General features: G+C 47.9%; 1 protein-coding gene across 1 annotated transcript in view; it reads left to right on the forward strand.

The window, feature by feature from the left end:
• Positions 1-490: 490 nt before the first annotated feature.
• The window catches only part of dctn4 (dynactin 4), a gene marked incomplete at its 3' end in the record, with an annotated part of 43,626 nt that continues 17,338 nt past the window's right edge, over positions 491-26,778 (forward strand). Inside the window, exons 1-7 of the mRNA XM_070870785.1 lie at positions 491-565; positions 4,377-4,555; positions 8,731-8,774; positions 16,199-16,306; positions 22,068-22,088; positions 23,853-23,926; positions 25,340-25,452. Of these exons, the coding sequence (XP_070726886.1) occupies positions 531-565; positions 4,377-4,555; positions 8,731-8,774; positions 16,199-16,306; positions 22,068-22,088; positions 23,853-23,926; positions 25,340-25,452 (574 nt within the window). The remainder of the gene's footprint in view (positions 566-4,376; positions 4,556-8,730; positions 8,775-16,198; positions 16,307-22,067; positions 22,089-23,852; positions 23,927-25,339; positions 25,453-26,778) is intronic.

Below are 26,778 nucleotides of genomic sequence, written 5' to 3' on the forward strand. Positions count from 1 at the left end.
GCTCCCTCGGTACCGCCCCTCGGCCAGTGCGGCGCTCCCATCAGTACCGCCCCTCGGCCAGTGCGGCGCTCCCTCGGTACCGCCCCTCGGCCAGTGCGGCGCTCCCTCGGTACCGCCCCTCGGCCAGTGCGGCGCTCCCTCGGTACCGCCCCTCGGCCAGTGCGGCGCTCCCTCGGTACCGTCCCTCGGCCAGTGCGGCGCTCCCTCGGTACCGCCCCTCGGCCAGTGCGGCGCTCCCTCGGTACCGCCCCTCGGCCAGTGCGGCGCTCCATCAGTACCGCATCGGGAATGTCAGCCTGGGTTTTGTACTCCAGGCTCTGGAGTGGGACTTGAACCCATGACCTCAGAGACGAGGGTGCTGCCCACTGAGCCACGGCTGACTCCTCCATGCACACAGCGGGCACCGTTATTTGTTAGTAAACAGTTCGACCTCCTGCAGTTTTTGCTGCTGAGGATGCTGTGTGATTGCTAACGTTCTACCTTGCTATCTCCAGGTGGACTCCCACTACTGTCCGAGCTGTCTGGAGAACATGCCTTCGGCTGAAGCAAAACTCAAAAAGAACAGGTGAGCTGCTCTGTCTGTTGCCTAGGGTTATTGCGGCTGCAAAAATGCTTCCATGTGAGCGTCGTAGTCTCGGATTGCTGTCCCAGCGGGAGCCACGTCCAATGTTTCATAGAAACATAGAAACATAGAAAATAGGTGCAGGAGTAGGCCATTCGGCCCTTCTAGCCTGCACCGCCATTCAATGAGTTCATGGCTGAACATTCAACTTCAGTACCCCATTCCTGCTTTCTCGCCATACCCCTTGATCCCCCTAGTAGTAAGGACCTCATCTAACTCCTTTTTGAATATATTTAGTGAATTGGCCTCAACAACTTTCTGTGGTAGAGAATTCCACAGGTTCACCACTCTCTGGGTGAAGAAGTTCCTCCGCATCTCGGTCCTAAATGGCTTACCCCTTATCCTTAGACTGTGACCCCTGGTTCTGGACTTCCCCAACATTGGGAACATTCTTCCTGCATCTAACCTGTCTAACCCCGTCAGAATTTTATATGTTTCTATGAGGTCCCCTCTCATTCTTCTGAACTCCAGTGAATACAAGCCCAGTTGATCCAGTCTTTCTTGATAGGTCAGTCCCGCCATCCCGGGAATCAGTCTGGTGAACCTTCGCTGCACTCCCTCAATAGCAAGAATGTCCTTCCTCAGGTTAGGAGACCAAAACTGTGCACAATACTCCAGGTGTGGCCTCACCAAGGCCCTGTACAATTGTAGTAACACCTCCCTGCCCCTGTACTCAAATCCCCTTGCTATGAAGGCCAACATGCCATTTGCTTTCTTAACCGCCTGCTGCACCTGCATGCCAACCTTCAATGACTGATGTACCATGACACCCAGGTCTCTTTGCACCTCCCCTTTTCCTAATCTGTCACCATTCAGATAATAGTCTGTCTCTCTGTTTTTACCACCAAAGTGGATAACCTCACATTTATCCACATTATACTTCATCTGCCATGCATTTGCCCACTCACCTAACCTATCCAAGTCGCTCTGCAGCCTCACAGCATCCTCCTCGCAGCTCACACTGCCACCCAACTTAGTGTCATCCGCAAATTTGGAGATACTACATTTAATCCCCTCATCTAAATCATTAATGTACAGTGTAAACAGCTGGGGCCCCAGCACAGAACCTTGCGGTACCCCACTAGTCACTGCCTGCCATTCTGAAAAGTACCCATTTACTCCTACTCTTTGCTTCCTGTCTGACAACCAGTTCTCAATCCATGTCAGTACACTACCCCCAATCCCATGTGCTCTAACTTTGCACATCAATCTCTTGTGTGGGACCTTGTCGAACGCCTTCTGAAAGTCCAAATATACCACATCAACTGGTTCTCCCTTATCCACTCTACTGGAAACATCCTCAAAAAATTCCAGAAGATTTGTCAAGCATGATTTCCCTTTCACAAATCCATGCTGACTTGGACCTATCATGTCACCTCTTTCCAAATGCACTGCTATGACATCCTTAATAATTGATTCCATCATTTTACCCACTACCGATGTCAGGCTGACCGGTCTATAATTCCCTGTTTTCTCTCTCCCTCCTTTTTTAAAAAGTGGGGTTACATTGGCTACCCTCCACTCCATAGGAACTGATCCAGAGTCAATGGAATGTTGGAAAATGACTGTCAACGCATCCACTATTTCCAAGGCCACCTCCTTAAGTACTCTGGGATGCAGTCCATCAGGCCCTGGGGATTTATCGGCCTTCAATCCCATCAATTTCCCCAACACAATTTCCCGGCTAATAAGGATTTCCCTCAGTTCCTCCTCCTTACTAGACCCCCCGACCCCTTTTATAACCGGAAGGTTGTTCGTGTCCTCTTTCGTGAATACCGAACCAAAGTACTTGTTCAATTGGTCCGCCATTTCTTTGTTCCCAGTTATGACTTCCCCTGATTCTGACTGCAGGGGACCTACATTTGTCTTTACTAACCTACTGATATTTTTTGGGTGCGCGGTCCCTTTTATGGGCTGAACGGTCCATTCAAAATTTTGCGCAGGCGTGAAATTTAATGTTTGAAAAGCCAGTCACGACCCATCTCAATATTTCTTTATTCATTCAGGGGAGGTGGGCGTCGCTGGCAAGGCCGGCATTTATTGCCCATCCCTAACTGCCCCTTGAGAAGGTGGTGGTGAGCCGCCGCCTTGAACCGCTGCAGTCCGTGTGGTGAAGGTGCTCCCACAGTGCTGTTAGGGAGGGAGTTCCAGGATTGTGACCCAGCGACGATGAAGGAACGGCCGATATATTTCCAAGTCAGGATGGTGTGTGACTTGGAGGGGAGCTTGGAGGTGGTGGTGTTCCCATGCGCCTGCTGCCCTTGTCCTTCTAGGGGGTAGAGGTCGTGGGTTTGGGAGGTGCTGCCGAAGAAGCCTTGGCGAGTTGCTGCAGTACATCTTGTAGATGGTACACACTGCAGCCACGGTGCGCCGGTGGTGGAGGGAGTGAATGTTGAAGGTGGTGGATGGGGTGCCAGTCAAGCGGGCTGCTTTGTCCTGGATGATGTCGAGCTTCTTGTGTGTTGTTGGAGCTGCACTCATCCAGGCAAGTGGAGAGTATTCCATCACACTCCTGACGTGTCTTGTAAATGGTGGGTCTATATTAATGACTTGGATGAAGGGACTGAGTGTAATTAGCCAAGTTTGCTAACGATACAAAGATGGGAGGGAAAGCAATGTGTGAGGAGGACACAAAAAATCTGCAAAGGGATATAGACAGGTTAAGTGAGTGGGCAAAAATTTGGCAGATGGAGTATAATATGGGAAAATGTGAGGTTATCCATTTTGGCAGAAAAAATAGAAAAGCAAATTATAATTTAAATGGAGAATAATTGCAGTACCGAGAGACCTAGGGGTCCTTGTGCATAAAACACACACACTTGGTGTGCAGGTACAGCAAGTAGTCAGGAAGCAAATGGAATGTTGGCCTTTATTGCAAGGGGGATAGAGTATAAAAGCAGAGAAGTCCTGCTACAACTGTACAGGGTATTGGTGAGGCCACACCTGGAGTACTGCGTACAGTTTTGGTCTCCGTATTTAAGGAAGGATATACTTGCATTGGAGGCTGTTCAGAGAAGGTTCACTAGGTTGATTGATTCCAAAGATGAGGGGGTTGACTTATGAGGATAGGTTGGCCTATACTCATTGGAGTTCAGAAGAATGAGAGGTGATCTTACTGAAACACGCAAGATAATGAGGGGGCTCGACAAAGTGGATGCAAAGAGGATGTTTCCACTGATTGGGGAGACTAGAACTAGAGAGCATAGTCTCAGAATAAGGGGTTGCCCATTTAAAACTGAGATGAGGAGGAATTCCTTCTCTGATCATTATAAATCTGTGGAATTCTCTGCCCCAGAGAGCTGTGGAGGCTGGGTCATTGAATAAATTTAAGACGGAGATAGACAGATTTTGGAGCAATAAGGGAGTCGAGGGTTATGGGGAGCGGGCGGGGAAGTGGAGCTGAGTCCATGATCAGATCGTCCATGATCTTATTAAATGGTGGAGCAGGCTCGAGGGGCCGTATGGCCGACTCCTCCTGTTTCTTATGTTCTTATGAAAGGCTTTGGGGAGTCAGGAGGTGAGACACTCGCCACAGAATACCCAGCCTCTGACCTGCTCTTGTTGCCCCAGTATCTATGCGGCTGGTCCAGTTAAGTTGATGTCTTCCATTCTCACATTCCCACTCCACCCCATTTTAATCGGCGATAATCGAGTTACAGGCGGACTTTGGTTTGGAGTTTTGCGGGAATTGATATCTGGATTGACACGTTGCCCGTTGTGTACAGGTCGTCTAATGGTTGCTTGTGCTCTGCAGGTGCGCGAATTGTTTTGACTGCCCGAGCTGCATGCACACTCTCTCCACGAGAGCGACCAACATCCCGGCACCCCTCCCTGACGACCCGGCGAAGACCACCATGAAGAAGGCCTACTACCTGGCCTGCGGCTTCTGCCGCTGGACCTCTCGGGATGTCGGCATGGCGGACAAATCTGTGGGTAGGTAAAGCCGAGTTAGCCGGCCGAGAGTGGCAAGGCCACAGTGGGACCAAACGAGACAAGCAGGAACCATGGGCCGAATGGGGGCCCCCTTCTGTCTGGAGGATTATATCGCATCTCCAGACGGAGAATCTGGAGAGGCAGCAGGAGGAATATTCTCTGGCCCCTGCACCAACTGCGTTCATTAGCTGCTGCCATTATTCTGGTCCTGAGGACGCAGATTTGAACCCTGAATAGATTCTGGGATTCTCTGCCTTTCCCCCCCCCCCCCTCCTCTCGCCCTCTCAGACTGACCTCTCTGACTAAGCTTTCCTGGTCCTTCCCTGGATGTATCAACAGCCATTTTCCACATGTCTTCATAAAATCATCAAAATTTACAGCACGGAAGGAGGCCATTTCGGCCCATCGTGTTCACGCCGGCCGACAAAGATCTACCCAACCTGATCCCACTTTCCAGCTCCTGGTCCGTAGCCCTGTAGGTTATGGCACTGCAAGTGCACATCCAAGTACTTTTTAAATGTGGTGAGGGTTTCTGACTCTTACCACCCTTTCAGGCCGTGAGTTCCAGACCCCCACCACCCTCTGGGTGAAGAAATTTCCCCTCAAATGCCCACAAATCCTCTTTAATCCTTCTACCAATTACTTTAAATCTATGCCCCCTGGTTATTGACGTCTCTACTAAAGGAAACCGGTCCTTCCTATCCACTCTATCCAGGCTCCTCATAATTTTATACACTTCAATAAGGTCTCCCCTCAGCCTCCTCTGTTCCATCGCAACCCCAGCCTGTCCAATCTTTCCTCACAGCTGAAATTCTTTAAATGTCTCAACTGTAACGTGCCTTTGAGATGTTTTTACGCTCCATGTTATGTAAATGCAAGTTCTTCCAAGGATATCACTTTACACATTTTAACATGTTACTTTATACTAGGTTGATTCCGGGGATGAGGGGGTTGACTTATGAGGAAAGGTTGAGTAGGTTGGGCCTCTACTCATTGGAATTCAGAAGAATGAGAGGTGATCTTATCGAAACGTATAAGATTATGAGGGGGCTTGACAAGGTGGATGCAGAGAGGATGTTTCCACTGATGGGGGAGACTAGAACTAGAGGGCACGATCTTGGAATAAGGGGCCACCCATTTAAAACTGAGATGAGGAGAAATTTCTTCTGAGGGTTGTAAATCTGGAATTCGCTGCCTCAGAGCTGTGGAAGCTGGGACATTGAATAAATTTAAGACAGAAAAAGACCGTTTCTTGAGCGATTAACGAGTAAAGGGTTATGGGGAGCTGGCGGGGAAGTGGAGCTGAGTCCATGATCAGATCAGCCATGATCGTATTGAATGGCGAAGCAGGCTTGAGGGGCCGTATGGCCTACTCCTCCTATTTCTTATGTTCTTATGTTATACTTTTGTTTTTTAGAAAGAGTGCTTTATTTTTTGCTTGTCCCTGCTTTATCATTCACCGCTCTCAAGGTGATGAACTGTTTGCTGCTGTCACGAGTACAGGGAGGATCGGATTGCGGCTTTCCTGCGGCCCTTGTACAGTGCTGATGCCATCTCCCTGATAGTTGGGAATCGTCGCTTCAGTACAGCAAGGATTGGGGCTTCAGTCGGCTAAACTGAGCTGCCCCCTCCCAGCTGCAGTTCATAGAACCATAGAAATTTACAGCACGGAAGGAGGCCATTTCGGCCCATCGTGTCCATGCCGGCCGACCAAGAGCTACCCAGCCTAATCCCACTTTCTAGCTCTTGGTCCGTAGCCCTGCAGGTTACGGCACTTCAGGTGCACATCCAAGTACTTTTTAAATGTGGTGAGGGTTTATCCCTCTACCACCCTTTCAGGCCGTGAGTTCCAGACCCCCACCACCCTCTGGGTGAAGACATTTCTCCTCAAATCCCCTCTAAACCTCCCCCCAATTACTTTAAATCTATGTCCCCTGGTTGTTGACCCCTCTGCGAAGGGAAACAGGTCCTTCCTATCCAATCTATCCAGGCCCCTCATAATTTTATACACCTCAATAAGATCACCCTCTATTCCAAAGAAAATAAACCCAGCCTATCCAATCTTTCCTCACAGCTAAAATTCTCCAGTCCAGGCAACATCCTTGTAAATCTCCTTTGTACCGTCTCTAGTGCAATCAACATCTTTCCTGTAATGTTGGTGACCAGAACTGCACGCAGTACTCCAGCTGTGGCCTAACTAGTGTTTTAAACTAGCTAATGCAGTTGGAGAACCCGAGTGATGATCAGCCTTGGAATTGGTGCCTGCGGCCTGGTGACGCGTAGCATCGGTGCTCCCCTCGGTCCCGAGTTTGGACATCTAGTCCCTGACCAAGAACACCGCCCTTCCACCTTTAGCTTTGCTCGCTTACCCCTGTACCGCAACCCATTCTGCACCTGGCTTTGAGCACAAGATGGTTGCATTCTTGCCTCGGAGTCAGAAGGCTGTGGCTTCAAGTCCCACTCCAGAGACCCGAGCACAAAAATCTAGGCTGATACTGCAGTGCAGTGCTGAGGGAGTGCTGCACTGTTGGAGGTGTCGTCTTTCAGATGAGACATAAAAGATCCCATCGCCATTATTTCGAAGAAGAGCAGCAAAGTTAGACGGATTCTTGAAGTATAGGGGAGTCAAGGATTATGGGGAACAGACAGGAAAGTGGAGTTGAGGCGAAGATCAGATGAGCCATGATCTTATTGAATAGCAGAGCAGGCTTGAGGGGCTGTATGGCCTGCTCCTGTTATGTTCTAAGTTATCCCCGGTGTACTGGGGACAATAATTATCCCTCAAACAACATCAGCAAAGCAAATTATCTGGTCGCATTGCTGTGTGTGGGAGCTTGCTGTGCACCAATTGGCTGCTACTTTGCCTACATTACAACAGTGACTATAGTACAAAAAGTACTTAATTGGCTGTGAAGTGCTTTGGGATGTCCTGAGATCGTGAAAGATACTATATAAATGCAAGTTTCTTGTCTTGAGGCTCAGGTTGACAAATGCTGCCCTTGTCAGCCTCTCCTCCACCCTTTCTGTGCTTGGGGGTAATGTACTGACGTGGATAGAGAACTGGTTGGCAGACAGGAAGCAAAGAGTAGGAATAAACAGGTCCTTTTCAGAATGGCAGGCAGTGACTAGTGGAGTACTGCAAGGTTCAGTGCTGGGAACCCAGCTATTTACAATATATATTAATGATTTGGACGAAGGAATTGAGTGTAATATCTCCAAGCTTGCAGATGACATTAAGCTGGGTGGCAATGTGAGCTGTGAGGAGGACGCTAAGAGGCTGCAGGGTGATTTGGACAGGTTAGGTGAGTGGGCAAATGCAGTATAATGTGGATAAAAGTGAGGTTATCCACTTTGGCAAATTCAGGGAGGCAGAATACTATCTGAATGGTGACAGATTAGAAAAAGGGGAGGTGCAACGAGACCTGGGTGTCATGGTACATCAGTCATTGAAAGTTGGCATGCAGGTACAGCAGGCGGTGAAGAAGGCAAATGGCATGTTAGCCTTCATAGCGAGGGGATTTGAGTATAGGAGCAGTGAGGTCTTACTGCAGTTGTACAGAGCCTTGGTGAGGCCACACCTTGAATATTACGTACAGTTTTGGTCTCCTAATCTGAGGAAGGACATTCTTGCTATTGAGGGAGTGCAGCGAAGGTTCACCAGAATGATTCCCGGGACGGCAGGAAAGACATGAAGAAAGACTAGGCTTATATTCACTGGAATTTAGAAGAATGAGAGGGGATCTCATAGAAACATATAAAATTCTGACGGGATTGGACAGGTTAGATGCAGGAAGAATGTTCCCAATGTTGGGGAAGTCCAGAACCAGGGGTCACAGTCTAAGGATAAGGGATAAGCCATTTAGGACGGAGATGAGGAGAAACTTCTTCACCCAGAGAGTGGTGAACCTGTGGAATTCTCTACTGCAGAGAGTTGTTGAGGCCAGTTCGTTAGATATATTCAAAAGGGAGTTAGATGTGGCCCTTACGGCTAAAGGGATCAAGGGATATGGAGCGAAAGTAGGAATGGGGTACTGAAGTTGCATGATCAGCCATGATCATATTGAATGGTGGTGCAGGCTCGAAGGGCCGAATGGCCTACTCCTGCACCTATTTTCTATGTTTCCTACATTTTTAAAGTCTTGTGACATGTGCCCGTCGTGTTCTTTCTCTTTCAGCCAGCGGAGGGTGGCAAGAACCAGAGAACCTTCATGCCCAGCGGGTGAGTTTTGCGGTCCAAACACAGTAACGAGCGAAAGGTCACGTGGCTGTCGCGTTGCATTGGGCTTCCCTGTACCCCTTTCCTGAAGTTAGCGGCTAATGCTGGGGTACTTTGTCTCAGCTATTGTCTGCACCCAAGTGCAGAACCTGGACAATAAGTGTTGCCAGACTCTTCACGGTGGGTGGAAGGGGCACCAAAGCCAAGCCGGATGCTGTCTTCACCAACGCTTCCTTCAAGCTGCGCAGGTGCTCAGCGCTCCATGGATCCCCGGGGCAGCCGGCTTTCCAATGCACGATCCACTAATGCCCGGAGTTTTGAACGGCTTGCGCAGCCCCTTAAAGGGGCCTCGAGACACAACAAAACAATTACAGGGGACATTGGTCGCCCTCACCCTTTCCAACAGGAATTACCGGGTAGTGATCGGGAGCGCTGGCTAATTTTACCCTCTCGCTATCCTAAGATAACCGAGGCGACTTGTAGCATCGCTTCCAAAGCGATGATCAGCTGACTGCACGCAGCCTGCGGATTCAGGCCGAGGCCTTGTGGATCTGCCGCCCTTCAGCCCCACAGCCGTTGCTGCCTTGACCAACTGAGCTACTGGCAGAGCTGGTGTCAGGTTTAGTTTTATCGTTGGGTCTCCCGCCGTGTCCAGTGGAATTCGCTGAGTGAACGCTCTTTGCCACTTGCTGCCTTACCACATCAAACGTGTCCAGTTTGCATCTTGTATCGTAGACTCGGAATCGGGACTATGGAAAAAGCCCAATGTTTTTTGAAAATGAATTCTCTGGATGTGGAAGTTGCTGGCATTTATTCCCCATTTTCCAGTTGCCCTGAAAAGGTGGTGGTGGTGGACCACTTCTTGAACCCCTGGTAGCGGGTTTGATACAACCAAGTGACTTACCCAGCCACTTCAGAGGGCAGTTAAGAGTCACCCACTGGAATGGGACTGGAGTCACACATATGCCCAGACCAGGTAAGGGCGGCATGTTTCCTTCCCTAAACACAGAAACAGAAAATAGGTGCAGGAGTAAGCCATTCGGTCCTTCGAGCCTGCACCACCATTCAATAAGATCATGGCTGATCATTCACCTCAGTACCCCTTTCCTGCTTTCTCTCCATACCCCTTGATCCCTTGATCACCTTTAGCTGTAAGGGCCATACCTAACTCCCTCTTGAATATATCCAATGAACTGGCATCAACAACTCTCTGCGGCAGGGAATTCCACAGGTTGACAACTCTCTTGAGTGAAGAAGTTTCTCCTCATCTCAGTCCTAAGACTGTGTCCCCTGGTTCTGGACTTCCACCAACATCGGGAACATTCTTCCCGCATCTAACCTGTCCCGTTCCGTCAGAATCTTAGACGTTTCATAAGAACATAACATGGAACAGAAGTAGGCCATCTAGCCCCTCGAGCCTGCTCCACCATTCAATAAGATCATGGCTGATCTGACCATGGACTCAGCTCCACTTCCCCGCCCGCTCCCCGTAACCCTTAATTCCCTTATTGGTTAAAAATTTATCTATCTGTGATTTGAATACATTCAATGAGCTAGCCTCAACTGCTTCCTTGGGCAGAGAATTCCACAAATTCACAACCCTCTGGGAGAAGAAATTCCTTCTCAACTCGGTTTTAAATTGGCTCCCTGTATTTTGAGGCTGTGCCCCCTAGTTCTAGTCTCCTCGACCAGTGCAAACAACCTCTCTGCCTCTATCTTGTCTATCCCTTTCGTTATTTTAAATGTTTCTATAAGATCACCCCTCATCCTTCTGAACTCCCAACGAGTAAAGACCCAGTCTACTCAATCTATCATCATAAGGTAACCCCCTCATCTCCGGAATCAGCCTAGTGAATCGTCTCTGTACCCTCTCCAAAGCTAGTATATCCTTCCTTAAGTAAGGTGACCAAAACTGCACGCAGTACTCCCAGGTGCGGCCTCACCAATACCCTGTACAGTTGCAGCAGGACCTCCCTGCTTTTGTACTCCATCCCTCTCGCAATGAAGGCCAACATGCCATTCGCCTTCCTGATTACCTGCTGCACCTGCAAACTAACTTTTTGGGATTCATGCACAAGGACCCCCAGGTCCCTCTGCACCTCAGCATGTTGTAATTTCTCCCCATTCAAATAATAATCCTTTTTACTGTATTTTTTTCCAAGGTGGATGACCTCACATTTTCCGACATTGTATTTCATCTGCCAAACCTTAGCCCATTCGCTTAACCTATCTAAATCTCTTTGCAGCCTCTCTGTGTCCTCTACACAACCCGCTTTCCCACTAATCTTTGTGTCATCTGCAAATTTTGTTACACTACACTCTCTCCCCTCTTCCAGGTCATCTATATATATTGTAAACAGTTGTGGTCCCAGCACCGATCCCTGTGGCACACCACTAACCACCGATTTCCAACCCGAAAAGGACCCATTTATCCTGACTCTCTGCTTTCTGTTAGCCAGCCAATTCTCTATCCATGCTAATACATTTCCTCTGACTCTGCGTACCTTTATCTTCTGCAGTAACCTTTTGTGTGGCACCTTATCGAATGCCTTTTGGAAATCTAAATACACCACATCCATCGGTACACTTCTATCCACCATGCTCGTTATATCCTCAAAGAATTCCAGTAAATTAGTTAAACATGATTTCCCCTTCATGAATCCATGTTGCGTCTGCTTGATTGCACTATTCCTATCTAGATGTCCCGCTATTTCTTCCTTAATGATAGTTTCAAGCATTTTCCCCACTACAGATGTTAAATTAACCGGCCTATAGTTACGTGCCTTTTGTCTGCCCCCTTTTTTAAACAGAGGCATTACATTAGCTGCTTTCCAATCTGCTGGTACCTCCCCAGAGTCCAGAGAATTTTGGTAGATTATAACGAATGCATCTGCTATAACTTCCGCCATCTCTTTTAATACCCTGGATGCATTTCATCAGGACCCAGGGGACTTGTCTACCTTGAGTCCCATTAGCCTGTCCAGCACTACCTCCCTAGTGATAGTGATTATCTCAAGATCCTCCCTTCCCATATTCCCGTGACCAGCAATTTTTGGCATGGTTTTTGTGTCTTCCACTGTGAAGACCGAAGCAAAATAATTGTTTAAGGTCTCAGCCATTTCCACATTTCCCATTATTAAATCCCCCTTCTCATCTTCTAAGGGACCAACATTTTCTTTAGTCACTCTTTTCCGTTTTATATATCGGTAAAAGCTTTTACTATCTGTTTTTATGTTTTGTGCAAGTTTACATTCCAAATCTATCTTTCCTTTCTTTATTGCTTTCTTAGTCATTCTTTGCTGTCGTATAAAATTTTCCCAATCTTCTATTTTCCCACTAACCTTGGCCACCTTATACGCATTGGTTTGTAAATTTAATACTCTCCTTTAATTCCTTGTTTATCCACGGCTGGTTATCCCTTCTCTTACCGCCCTTTTTCACTGGAATATATTTTTGTTGAGCACTATGAAAGAGCTCCTTAAAAGTCCTCCACTGTTCCTCAATTGTGCCACCGTTTAGTCTGTGTTTCCAGTCTACTTTAGCCAACTCTGCCCTCATCCCACTGTTGTCCCCTTTGTTTAAGTATAGTACGCTCGTTTGAGACACTACTTCCTCACCCTCAATCTGTATTACAAATTCAACCATACTGTGATCACTCATTCCGAGAGGATCTTTTACTGGGAGATCCTTTACTATTCCTGTTTCATTACACAGGACCAGATCTAAGATAGCTTGCTCCCTTGTAGGTTCTGTAACATACTGTTCTAAAAAACAATCCCATATGCATTCTATGAATTCCTGCTCAAGGCTACCCCATGCGATTTGATTTGACCAATCGATATGTAGGTTAAAATCCCCCATGATTACTGCCGTTCCTTTCTCACATACCTCTATTATTCCCTTGATTATTGTCTGCCCCACCGTGAAGTTATTATTTGGGGGCCTATAAACTATGCCCACCAGTGACTTTTTCCCCTTACTATCTTTAATCTCCACCCACAATGATTCAACATTTTGTTCATTAGAGCCAATATCATCTCTCACAACTGTCCTGATATCCTTTATTAACAGAGCTACCCCACCTCCTTTCCCTTCTTGTCTATCTTTCCGAATTGTCAGATACCCCTGTATGTTTAATTCCCAGACTTGGCCACCCTGCAACCACGTTTCTGTAATGGCCACCAAATCATACCCATTTGTAATGATTTGTGCCGTCAACTCATTTACTTTATTTCGAATGCTGCGTGCGTTTAGGTAGAGTGTTTTAATACTAGTTTTTAAAACCATGATTTTTAGTTTTGACCCCTCCTGCAGCCCCTTTATATTCATACATATTGTCCCTTCCTATCACCTTGTGGATCTATGAGATCCCCTCTCATCCTTTTAACTCCAGTGTATAAAGGCCCAGTTGATCCAGTCTCTCCTCATATGTCAGTCCAGCCATCCCTGGAATCAGTCTGGTGAACCTTCGCTGCGCTCCCTCAATAGCAAGAAGGTCCTTCCTCAGATTAGGAGACCAAAACTGAACACAATATTCCAGGTGCGGCCTCACCAATTGCAGTAAGACCTCCCTGCTCCTATACTCGAATCCCATAGCTCTGAAGGCCAACATGCCATTTGCCTTCGTCACTGCCTGCTGTACCTGCATGCCAACTTTCAATGACTGATGAACCATGACACCCAGGTCCCACTGCATCTCCCCTTTTCCTAATCTGCCACCATTCAGATAATATTCTGCCTGTGTGTTTTTGCCACCAAAGTGGATAACCTCACATTTATCCACAATGTACTGCATCTGCTATGCATTTGCCCACTCACCTAACCTGTTCAAGTCACCCTGCAGCCTCTTAGCGTCCTCCTCACAGCTCACACCACCACCCAATTTGGTGTCATCTGCAAACTTGGAGATATTACACTCAATTCCTTCACCCAAATCATTGATGTATATTGTAAAGAGCTGGGGTCCCAGCACTGAGCCCTGCGGCACTCCACTAGTCACTGGCTCCCATTCCGAAAAGGACCCGTTTATCCCGACTCTCTGCTTCCTGTCTGCCAACCAATTCTCTATCCACGCCAGTACATTGCCCCCAATACCATATGCTTTGATTTTGCACACCAATCTCTTGTGTGGGACCTTATCAAAGGCCTTTTGAAAGTCTAAATACACCACATCCACTGGTTCTCCCTTGTCCACTCTACTATTTACAGCCTCAAAAAAATTCCAGAAGATTCGTCAAGCATGATTTCCCTTTCATAAATCCATGCTGACTTGGACCGATCCTGTCACTGCTTTCCAAATGCGCTGCTATTTCATCCTTAATAACTGATTCCAACATTTTCCCCACTACTGATGTTAGGCTAACCGGTCTATAATTACCCGTTTTCTCTCCCTCCTTTTTTAAAAAAGTGGTGTTACCTTAGCTATCCTCCAGTCCATAGGAACTGATCCAGAGTCAATAGACTGTTGGAAAATGATCACCAATGCATCCACTATTTCTAGGGCCACTTCCTTAAGTACTCTGGGATGCAGACAATTGGGCCCCGGGGATTTATCGGCCTTCAATCCCATCAATTTCCCGAACACAATTTCCCGCCTAATAGGGATATCCTTCAGTTCCTCCTTCTCACTCGACCTTCGGTCCCCTAGTACATCCGGAAGGTTATTTGTGTCTTCCTTCGTGAAGACAGAACCAAAGTATTTGTTGAATTGGTCTGCCATTTCTTTGTTCCTCATTATAAATTCACCTGAGTCCGACTGCAAGGGACCTACGTTTGTCTTCACTAATCTTTTTCTCTTCACATATCTATAGAAGCTTTTACAGTCAGTTTTTATGTTCCCTGCAAGCTTCCTCTCGTACTCTATTTTACCCCTCCTAATTAAACCCTTTGTCCTCCTCTGCTGAATTCTAAATTTCTCCCAGTCCTCAGGTTTGTTGCTTTTTCTGGCCAATTTATATGCCTCTTCCTTAGATCTAACACTATCCTTAATTTCCCTTGTTAGCCACGGTTGAGCCACCTTCCCTGTTTTATTTTTACTCCAGACAGGGATGTACAACTGTTAAAGTTCATCCGTATGATCTATAAATGTTTGCCATTGCTTATCCACCGTCAACCCTTTAAGTATCATTTGCCAGTCTATTCTAGCCAATTCACGCCTCATGCCGTCGAAGTTAGCTTTCCTTAAGTTCAGGACCCGAGCTTTTGAATTAACCGTGTCACTCTCCATCTTAATAAAAGATTCTACCATATTATGGTCACTTTTCCCCAAGGGGCCTCGCACAACAAGATTACTAATTAATCCTTTCTCATTACACATCACCCAGTCTAGGATGGCCAGCTCTCTAATTGGTTCCTTGACATACTGGTCAAGAAAACCATCCCTAATTCACTCCAGGAAATCCTCCTTCACCGCATTGCTACCAGTTTGGTTAGCCCAATCAATATGTAGATTAATTAAAGTCGCCCATGATAACTGCTGTACCTTTATTGCACACATTCCTTATTTCTTGTTTGATGCTGACTACTACTGTTTGGTGGTCTGTACACAACTCCTACGAGCGTTTTCTGCCCTTTGGTATTCCGTAGCTCCACCCATACCGATTCCACATCATCCAAGCTAATGTCCTTCCTTACTGTTGCGTTAATTTCCTCTTTAATCAGCAATGCCACCCCACCTCCTTTTCCTTTCTATCTATCCTTCCTAAATGTTGAATATCCCTGGATGTTGAGTTCCCAGCCTTGGTCACCCTGGAGTCATGTTTCTGTGATGCCAATTACATCATATCCATTAACTGCTATCTGCGCAGTTAATTCATCCACCTTATTCCGAATACTCCTCACATTGAGGCACAGAGCCTTCAGGCTTGTCTTTTTAACACATTTTGCCCCTTTAGAATTTTGCTGTAATGTGGCCCTTTTTGTTTTTTGCTTTGGGTTTCTCTGCCCTCCACTTTTACTATTCTCCTTCCTATCTTTTGCCTCTAAAGGGACGTTAGTGAACCAGTTGGGTTTTTTAAGACAAGCCAACAGCTTCACAGTCACGTTTACTGATGCCAACATTTTATTTCCATGTTTTTTTTTTAAACTAAATTCCAATTTCTCAAAGTACCTAGATGGGATTTGAACCGACATTCTCTAGATTAACATAACCACCGCACCAGGGAAACCAAGCGTATCTGTACCTGAAGCAAGAATGATCAAAGAATTTAGTTGCAAAGTTCTTATTATCTAGTGTTTTGCAACTAAGCGCAGACTGGTGCTGCTGCTTTTGTCATACAGTAATGCGCTGTCTGCAAATCCTTCACTTGTTTCAACATTCAGTTGCGACTGGGAAATTGAGTTGGAGTTAAAGCGGCTGAGACTCGTCAATGCAGGCTGTAAATGCAAGGTTCTAAGCTGTTTTTTTTTAATCCACCTCCCTCCAACAGATCAATAAATTGCTGGAGTATTATCACCAACTGGCACAGAGAGAGAAGATTGAACGCGATCGGAAGAAGCTGGTTAGACGCAGAAACTACATGCCCCTTGCCTTTTCTGTGAGTTCTGTGCTAAGGAATCCTGCACATCTGTTGAATTGGTGGAGAAGACAGGAAGGGCAGCATTGGCACCCATGACCTTATGACCTTTTGGCCTTGACGCCACTAAACCTCCCTGTCTACGTCGGGGGGGGGGGGCGACCGGACTTTGACGTGGTGCTCGACTCTGAGCTGAGCTACCTTTCCCGCTTAGTGGGGACCGCCCTCTGTCCCCTCCTCCACGGCCCTCAATCTCCAGTGTATGCCTCTGTCGCCTCGAGGCTTGGCTTCTCAAAGTCACTCTCTGCCCGTCACAAGTTATAACTCGTTCAAAGCGCTGTGGTCTGCGTCTCCGCCCGCCCAAAGTCCCGCTCCTCCTTTAGCTCCGTGTTTAACTCCGGCACAGACAAGATGGGCCGAATGGCCGCCTCCTGTGCAGTAAACCTCTAGACTTGACTGATCCAACGCACTCCTGGCTGGCCTCCCACATTCTATCCTACGTAAACTAGAGGTCATCCAAAACTCGGCTGCCCGTGCCCTAACTCGCACCAAGTCCCGCTCACCCATCACCCCCTGTGCTCGTTGACCTACATTGGTTAAGCAACGCCTCAATTTCAAAATTCCCATCCTTGTTTACAAATCCCTCCAAGGCCTCGCCCCTCCCTATCTCTGTAATCTCCTCCAGCCCCACAACCCCCCCAGAGATGTCTGCGCTCCTCTAATTCTGCCCTCATGAGCATCCCTGATTATAATCACTCCACCATCTGTTGCCTGGGCCCCAAGCTCTGGAACTCCCTGCCTAAGCCTCTCCGCCTCTCTCCTCCTTCAAGGTGCTCCTTAAAACCTACCTCTTTGACCAAGCACTGCCGTAATTTTTTCTTCTGTGACTCGGTATCAAATTTATTTGTTTTGTCTTAAAACATTCCTGTGAAGCGCCTTGGGACGTTTTACTATGTTAAAGGTGCTATATAAATGCAAGTTGTTATTGATTCTATGACTTGATGCCCGTGGCCCAGCGCGTTAACTTCAGGATCCTCATCCTCGCTTACAAATCCTTCATACAAAGTGTAGTACAAATCTGGAACTCTTCCCCCAAAAGGCTGTGAATCAATTGAAATTTTCAAGACCGAGTGGAATAGATTTCTATTAGGTCAAGGCATGTGGGTCAAAGGAAGGTAAATGGAGATGAGGTATAGATCAGCTATGACCTAATTGAACGGCAGGGCAGGCTCGATGGGCTGAATGGTTATCCTCCTGTTCCTTGCGCTCGCCTGGCCCTAAGCTCGCGATCCCCTGGCTATATAATTTGATTATGCCTTGTTCCCTGGCTCCCACTGCTCCCCCTTTGGTGGCCACCCCCTTCTGCCTTTGATGCTTCTGACTCACCATCTACCTCCTAACCTCGCTCCCTGCTTTCAGGGGCTTATTGAGAAGCCCCCAGTCCTCCTCCAACGCTTTGTTTCCCTGCTGCAAGAAATCTGCCAGGATTCCCTCCCCGCTGTGAAACACTTTGAGATGTTTTTCTGTATGGCTGGTGTGGAAAGGCAGGTGGTGGTAGCATTTTGTGGTGGTGAAATGACTCTGTAAGGCAGTAATACCACAACACGGTGACTGCTTTCTGTTCTACAACTCTCTGTTTCTGTCACGTGATGTGCAAAATAGCAAGTGCTCCACCCCATTTTCTTTCCCTTTTTAAGGAACATTTTTCTCGATCACGATCAGCCTTGCAGTAACGGTTGAGAAGCAGTCATATCAGATAAGAAAACAACGGCATTATATCATTTTCCACCCAATTTCATCACAGCACAAGGCACGTGCATTGTGAAAAGAGCTAGCTACCACAGGAATTCAGAAGAATGAGAGGTGATCTTATCGAAACGTATAAGATTATGAGGGGCTTGACAAGGTGGATGCAGAGAGGATGTTTCCACTGATAAGGGAGAATAGAACTAGAGGGCATGATCTTAGAATAAGGGGCCGCCCATTTAAAACAGATGAGGAGAAATTTCTTCTCTGAGGGTTATTAATCTGTGGAATTCATGCCTCAGAGAGCTGTGGAAGCTGGGTCATTGAATAAATTTAAGATAGAAATAGACAGTTTCTTAAACGATAAGGGGTTATGGGGAGCGGGCGGGGAAGTTGTGCCAAGTCCATGATCCGATCAGCCATGATCTTATTGAATGGCGGAGCAGGCTCGAGGGGCCGTATGGCCTAATCCAGCTCCTATTTCTTATGTTCTTATGAATGGGGCTTACGGAAGGCCATTTAAGACTGAGATGAGGAGGAGTTTCTTCATTCAGAGATTTCTCTACCCCAGAGGGCTGTGGATGCTCAGTCATTGCATATATTCAAGATTTGAGGGGAATGGAGGGATATGAGGATCGGGCGGGATAGTGGAGTTGAGGTTGATGATCAGCCATGATCTTATTGAAAGGCGGAGCAGGCTCGAGGGGCCGAATGGCCAACTCCTCCTAGTAATGTTCTTGTGTGTTCTCCAATGGCCAGCACCAGAATGATGTGTTATGTGCCCTCCCTCTATGCTGTAAAGACTGATTCGGTGAGCACTTCATTGATGACGGTAATCTCATCGATATGGGGCCCCTCCAGCACGAGCTCGGGGAAGGATGCTGACTCTTGATAGATAGACCAATTCCCCATTAAAGCAAACCCAGTGTCGGCATCAAGTGCTCACTCCTCTGCTGTTGGAAACATAGGCCATTCACCCCCTCGAACCTGTTCTGCCATTGGATCCTGGAATCTTGCAGCATGTAAGTAGGCCATTCGGCCAATTGAGCCTCTGCCAGCTCTTTGAAAGAGCCATTAACTTTCCCTATTACCTATAAGAACATAAGAAATAGGACCAGGAGTTCAGCCATACGGCCCCTCGAGCCTGCTCTGCTATTTAATACGATTATGGCTGATCCGATCATGGACTCAGCCCCACTTCCCTTCCCGCTCCCCATAACCCCTTAATCCCTTATCGGTTAAGAAACTGTCTATCTCTGTCTTAAATTTATTCAATGTCCCAGCTTCCACAGCTCTCTGAGGCAGCAAATTCCACAGAGTTACAACCCTCTGAGAAGAAATTCCTTTTAATTAAAAAAAAATGTTGGTGTAAAAAGTCTTTGAAACCTTTTGGAAAAACTTGCTAAACTTTACCGAGAGCAAAAGAAAAGCAAGTGGGGAGATGAGGCTTTCAAAAAAGAAAAAGATAAATACCTGAAAAGGAAAGAAACTGCAAGGATATATTCAAAAGGGAGTTAGATGTGACCCTTACGGCTAAAGGGATCAAGGGGTATGCAGAGAAAGCAGGAATGGGGTACTGAAGTTGCATGATCAGCCATGATCACATTGAATGGCTCGAAGGGCCGAATGGCCTACTCCTGCACCTATTTTCTATGTTTCTATGAAAGGCAGGGGGAAGAGATGGGACTAATTTGATGGCTTTTTCAAAGAGCCGGCACGGGCATGCTGGGATGAATGGTGGCCTCCTGTGCGGGAATAGCAATGTAGTGGTTATGTTACTGGGCGAGTAATCCAGAGGCCTGAACTAGTGATTCGGAGACGCATGTTCAAATCCCACCATGGCAGCTGGGGAAGTTAGATTAAGTTAATTAAATAATCTGGAATATAAAGCTAGTCACCATGAAACTACCGGATTGTTGTAAAAACCCATCTGTTTAACTAACGTCCCTTAGGGAAGGAAATCTGCGGCCATTACCCGGCCTGAGCCTATATGTGACTCCAGACGCACAGCAATGTGGTTGACTCTTAACTGCCCTCTGAAATGGCTCAGCGAGACACTCAGTTGTTCAATTAGGGATGGGCAATAAATGCTGGTCTTGCCAGCGATGCCCACATCATAAACGAATAGAAATATAATTTTTTTTTAAATGATATCTACCCTCATATTCAGTGCGACATTTCAGGGGAGACCTTGCAGAAGTGTAGAAGATACTTGGGATGGGGATAGTAAACCTGAAATGCTACTTTCATTGACACCAGGGCAGGAGAGCAAGGGGGAACAGGGTCAGGGACAAAAAAGGTACCAATTTCGGGAAGCATTGCTTTACCCAGATGGTGAGCAACAGCTGGCGTGGGAGATCAGTATTGTTTGCGGCAGGGCACGGAACTCCTTTTAAGAAAGGGGTAGATTTGGTTTGACGTCCCTGTTCCGGCTCTTTTAAAGAGCTGTCCAATTTAGTCCCACGCCCGAGCTGTCTTCCCCCCCCCCCCGCCCCCCCCCCACCATGACCCTGCTGATTAGTCCTCTTCAGGAACATGTCCAAAACAGTGGAGGGTTGGTATTCATAAGAACATAAGAAATAGGAGCAGGCGTAGGCCGTTCGGCCCCTCGAGCCTACTCCGCCATTTAATACGATCATGGCTGATCCGATCATGGACTCGGGTCCACTTCCCTGCCCGCTCCCCATAACCCCTTATTTACTTGTCGGGGCTATAAATAGAGCTGGAGCACTGGGCCCTGGAACATTGTAGCCCACCCCGACCTGTGTGAGAACACCACGGCAGGTCGGGGCTATAAATAGAGCTGGAGCACTGGGCCCTGGAACATTGTAGCCCACCCCGACCTGTGTGAGAACACCACGGCAGGTCGGGGCTATAAATAGAGCTGGAGCGCCAGGCCATGGAACACCGTGGGCGAAGGTGCGGCGAATGAGGGTTCGGGGCCCAGAAGAGGCGAGGGCCTAGGGGCAGCACGGGGCCCAGCCCACACTGCGATATGTGTGCGCACTAGGCCCGTGCAGCAGAGCTGGTCTCCAGTCGTCCTGGTCAACTCTTGCCACTGGACCAAGACCTAGCTCTGTCAAGCCCGTGTGGTGGCTGGTGTACAACGGTCACCCCACGTTAAAAAAATCCACGCACAGGGCATCTTCCACTCCCTCAACTGGAGTTCAGGACTGGAGCATGGGATCCTTCATTGAAACATCTGTGAACTCTTGTGGAAGCAAGTCATCCTTGTTCGAAGGACTGTCTATGATGATTCCCTTATCGTTTAAGAAACTGTCTATTTCTATCTTAAATTTATTCAATATCCCGGCTTCCACAGCTCTCTGAGGCAGCGAATTCCACAGATTTACAACCCTCTGAGAGAAGAAATTCCTCCTCATCTCAGTTTTAAATGGGCGGCCCCTTATTCTATGATGCCCTCTAGTTCCAGTCTCCCCCATTAGTGGAAACATCCTCTCTGCATCCACCTTGTCAAGCCCCCTCAAAATCTTATTCTGGAAGGAAGGGATCATATGTGGCTGATGTGTTTTCCTGGGAGGCCAGGCTGCCCTGGACAGGCACTTGGGATAGTGCGAAGGCACGATGAACTGACCCTCTTTCCCCCCCCCCACCCCCACCAAACTAGGCATTCAGAACTTAACAATTAGTAGCAGGAGTAGCCATTGAGCCCCTCGAGCCTGCTCCGCCATTCATTAAGATCATGGCTGATCTTCAACTTGCACTCCACTTTCCCACCCGATCTCCATATCCCTTGATTCCCTTAGAGTTCAAAAACCTCTCGCTCTCTGCCTTGAATACAGTCAACGACTGAGCATCCACTGCCCTCTGGGGTAGAGAATTCCAAAGATTCACAGCCCTCTGAGTGAAGTAATTTCTCCATTAAATTAAATCTCCCCTTGGCCTCCTTTGTTCCAATCTTCCTATCCAACCTTCCCTCGGCTTGTTTACATCGTACATGTTAATTGCACTGCCTCAACTGCTGAATAATGTTGTTTTTTTTTGTCTCGCGATTGCTGCCGCTCGGGGTGTGCAGACACACACTATACACGTGGTGGTGAGTTAGCTCCTACATCCAGTTACCCACTGTTGCGGCCTGGCCTGTCGGGAATCCACTGTCCAGCTTTTTACTGGGGCCTGCGATGGTTCAGGAGGCGGGAGGGCCTTTGGCTTAAACTTGGGGAAGGAGGTCAAACCGATTGCAAGCTCGGTCGTGCTTTAGAAACTTGCCTTCTGCATTAAGCTTGGGGTGGGGGGCGGGGTGGGGCAATGTTCCCGTTAGTTTTTAATTTGGGTGCGCAGCCCCTTTAAGGGACTGCGGGGCCCATTCAGAACACGCGCAGGCACGGTTTTTTCCTATTTAAAAGCCGGTGACCCGGCTGCACGGGGGCGACAGAGCGTCCCACATCTTAAAGTGAGAATTGGGGAGGGGTGGGTAAGGGGAGTGGCGGGGTAGGGGAGTTGAGGGGGGGGGTAGGGATCAGGGGAGTTGGGGGGAGGGGAGATGGGGGGGTGGGGATGGGGGGGGGGGGGATGGGGGGGGGGGGAGGGGGGGAGGGGGGATGGGATGGGGGTGGGGGGGAGATGTGCAATATTTCACATTTTTAGAGCAGTGTTGGCTGTTATAAATTATTCTGGATTTGGGATTGTCTTCGTTTCTATTGGGGCGTTGAGATAGACTTGGGTCATCAGCTTTATCAATCTTTGTATATATGTTTGTGTATATATAACATGCATGTACTCCGCGTGTGTCTGTCTGTGAAATCTGTCTCTTATATGCATATGTGTGTTCATAATCAGCATGTATAATCAATGCATGCATGGGTACATGTCATCAATATGTATGTATATTATAATAAGGAAGTGTCTGTGAATATGCGTCGGAACACACTTAATGTCTTGGTAATCAATATGCTGCAGTACAGTCACACTGATGCTAATTTGCCTGCTGTGTCGTTGGGTACAATGAGTATAAGAAATTGTCCACTTGAACCAGGGGAGAGTCCCACTGGGATCATTTTAGATTTTGCCCTTCCAAACTGAAATTGCGCTGGAAACAATCTCCTTTGATCAATGTTCCCTGTGAGCTGCGCGTTGCTCCACGCAGTCTGTTGCCTTTAATGCGCGGTCCCTTTAAATCTCTGCACATGCGCGATATTCACAATGTTAAAGCCGGTGAGCGGACTGTGTGGGACCTTTCCGATTACCGCGCGCACCTTAGCAGGTGAGTTGCCTACGATATTGTCCGAAATACTCTGTGCCCAAGTGTTCAAATAGCTCAAAATACCCTTTGGGTATAACCCAGGCTTAGAAAGACCGAATTGCTTTATAGCTGTTTGCTTCACTGAGTGGACACAGTGTGACCATTTTGTACACCCTCTTACACGTTATTAATCAAGTTGGTCGTTAACTATTCTGTAGTTCCATGTCGTAACCTTACAAGTAACGGCAGCATAGTGATTATGTTACTGGGCGATTAATCCAGAGACCTGGACCAATGATCGGAGACATGAGTTCAAATCCCACCGCAGTAGCTAGGGAATTTAAATTCTGTTAATTAATAAATCTGGAATAAAAAGCTAGTATCTGTAATGGTGACCGTGGAATTACCCTGTGGTTCACTAATGTCCTTCCTTTAGGGAAGGAAGCCAGCTGTCCTTGCCTGGCCTAGCCTTTGTGACTCCACGCTCACCACTATCTTCTCTAGGGCAGTTAGGAATGGGCAATAAATGCTGGCCTTGCCAGTGCTGCCCACATTCTGTGAATTAATTTGCTTTTTAAAAAAAAAAAAGCTGTGTAATTTTGATGCATTTAATTTCAGGACAAGTACGGCCTAGGCACGAGACTGCAGCGGCAGCGATCTGGGGCCCCTCTCATTTCCCTTTCTGGCTCGGCGTAAGTATATTGCTGGACTTGGTGTCGCTGCTGTGAGGGTGCCGCTCCACGCGTTTCAGCAGGCTGGGTTCCCACTACAGGGGTGGCTGGCTCTTCGGGCCGTGTGGCGAGGTATTTGATTCTACAAACACCTCGTCGCTCGCACGAGGTACAGCCCACGTTCGCTCCTTGGCCCTTTGCTGACTGGGTTCATCCATTTTGCAAGGAGCTGGGGCCAGGAGAGAAGGGGACTGGATGGGTGGGTGGGGGAGGGAGGGAGAAAGAAGAGAGGAGAGGTTATAAATCCCTCCATGGTTTTGCCCCTCCCTATCTCTGTAATCTCCTCCAGTCCCACAACCCTCTCCGAGATGTCTGCGCTCCTCTAATTTTGCCCTCCTGAGCATCCCTGATAATCGGTGGCCGTGCCTTCAGCTGCCTGGGCCCCAAGCTCTGGAACTCCCTCCCTAAACCTCTCTACCTCTCTTTCCTCCATTAAGATGTTCCTCAAAACCTCCCTCTTTGATCTAGCTTTTGGTCATCAAATTTATTTGTTTTGTCTTAAATCACTCCTGTGAAGCGCCTTGGGATATTTTACTACATTAAAGGCGCTATATAAATACAAGTTGTTGTTTTAAAATACACCTGTGCTTCCTGCTTCTGGTTGCTACCCAGTGACGACTCCTGTACAGCGTATGGTCAAGTGAGGACTTATCGGGGCTGGCTGTGATGCACCCGTGGTCAAATATCTTGCTCATTGGCTTACCCATAAGGAATAAAGAAAAAAATAAAGACGTGCATTTATATAGTGCCTTTCACGACCTCAGGACGTCCCAAAGCGCTTTACAACCAATGAAGTACTTTTTTTGAAGTGTCGTCACTGTTGTAATGTGGGAAACGCGGCAGCCAGTTTGCGCACAGCAAGCTCCCACAAACAGCTATGTGATAATGGGCAGATAATCTGTTTTAGTGATGTTGGTCGGAGGATAAATATTGTCCAGGACACCGGGGATAACTCCCCTGCTCTTTTACAAAATAGTGCCATGGGATCTTTTACGTCCACCTGAGAGGGCAGACGGGGCCTCAGTTTAACATCTCATTCGCACCATCTCCGACAGTGCAGTGCTCCCTCCCTCAGCACCACACTGCGAGTGTCCGCCTCGAGTTTTGTGCTCAAGTCTCTGGAGTGGGACTTGTACCCATAACCCTCTGACTCCGAGGCGATGATGCTACCCACTGAGCCACGGCTGACCACTTAGGGCAGTTGCTAAAGGGCGCCGGTGAAAATAGCCACGCTAGATCATTATAGAAGAAGACCTTTCGGCCCATTGTGCCTGCGCTGGTCCTTCAGTGAACACAGAGCCTTCGGCACAGGAGGGAATTAAAATTTGTCCCCCTTGGCTAACTGGGTTTCTTGCTCATCATCCCGTCTTCCAGGCTGAAAGAAGTAGATGACCACAAGGAGATAAAGATCGCGCCTGCCCAGCCGTTGGAGGAAGTGGAGCCATTGCCAGAGGATTACTACACCAAAGCCCTCAACCTACCAGAGGGTAATAAGCAAGCCAAGATGCACTGCGTATTGAACATGGAATTCAGTAATAATCGGGCTGATTGCAGAAATTTACAGCACGGAAAGAGGCCATTCGTCCCATCGTGTCCGCGCCAGCCGACAAAGAGCTACCCAGCCTAATCCCACTTTCCAGCTTTTAGTCTGTAGCCCTGTAGGTTACAGCACTTCAAGTGCACATCCAAGTACTTTTTAAATGTGGTGAGGGTTTCTGCCTCCACCACCCTTTCAGGCCGTGAGTTCCAGACCCCCACCACCCTCTGGGTGCAGAAATTTCCCCTCAAATCCCTTTAAACTTCCTACCAATTACTTTAAATCTCATCATTATCATAGGCAGTCCCTCGAGTTGAGGATGACTTGCTTCCACGACAGAAAGTTCACAGGTGTTTCAATGAAGGAACCTAATATTCTGGATACCGAACTACATCCTGAAGGGTGGAAGATGCCTGTGTGTGGATTTTTTTAACGTGGGGTGACCGTTGCACACCAGCCACCACACGGGGCTTGACAGAGCTAGGTCTTGGTCCAGTGGCAAGGGTTAACCAGGACGACTGGAGACCTGCTCTGCTGCACGGACCTAGTACGCACACATATCGTAGTGTGGGCTGGGCCCGTGCTGCCCCTGGGCCCTCGCCTCTCCTGGGCTCCTTTAAATCTTTGCCCCCTGGTTGTTGACCCCTCTGCTAAGGGAAATAGGTCCTTGCTATCTTCTCTATCCAGGCCCCTCATAATTTTATACACCTCAATATGGTCTCCCCTCAGCCTCGTCTGTTCCAAAGAAAACAACCTCAGCCTATCCAATCTTTGTGTAACTAACTTTAATGCAAGAACATTATTGTTCCTTCTGATGGAGTAATGCAGACTTCATGGATAAAATCCTTGCAGACAGATGTTTGTGGTACAATAATCCGGCCAAAATCAAGTGATGATCCCACACGATAGTAATCCGTGCTTATTGTGCTTTCCCCGACTGATTTGTTGCGTAAGTGCATTGCCAGATGTGGTAGTGAGCCAATCAGAGTAGACTGGTCCAGGTTCAGTCCCCTGTGTCTGGTGAGCTGGCTGGATGATCCCTTGCATGTGGGCGGAAGCTTTGCAGTTCTTGGTGTTCTGGGGGAATGGAGGGGAAGGGATGGGGCAATAAATCAGTCAGCCCACGATTGCTGCTAGAAGGTGCACATATGTGGACATTGGGCCAGCCCAGATTGAGCTAATTGTTGATGCTCTCTGACACGGGGTCTCAGCCTGCTGACGGGAGCGGTCACTTGGGTGAAGTATTGGTGGGCGACCAATGACCTCGCAGCCAAAC

Source organism: Pristiophorus japonicus, unplaced genomic scaffold, assembly GCF_044704955.1.
Source record: "Pristiophorus japonicus isolate sPriJap1 unplaced genomic scaffold, sPriJap1.hap1 HAP1_SCAFFOLD_1722, whole genome shotgun sequence".
Lineage (NCBI taxonomy): Eukaryota > Metazoa > Chordata > Chondrichthyes > Pristiophoridae > Pristiophorus > Pristiophorus japonicus.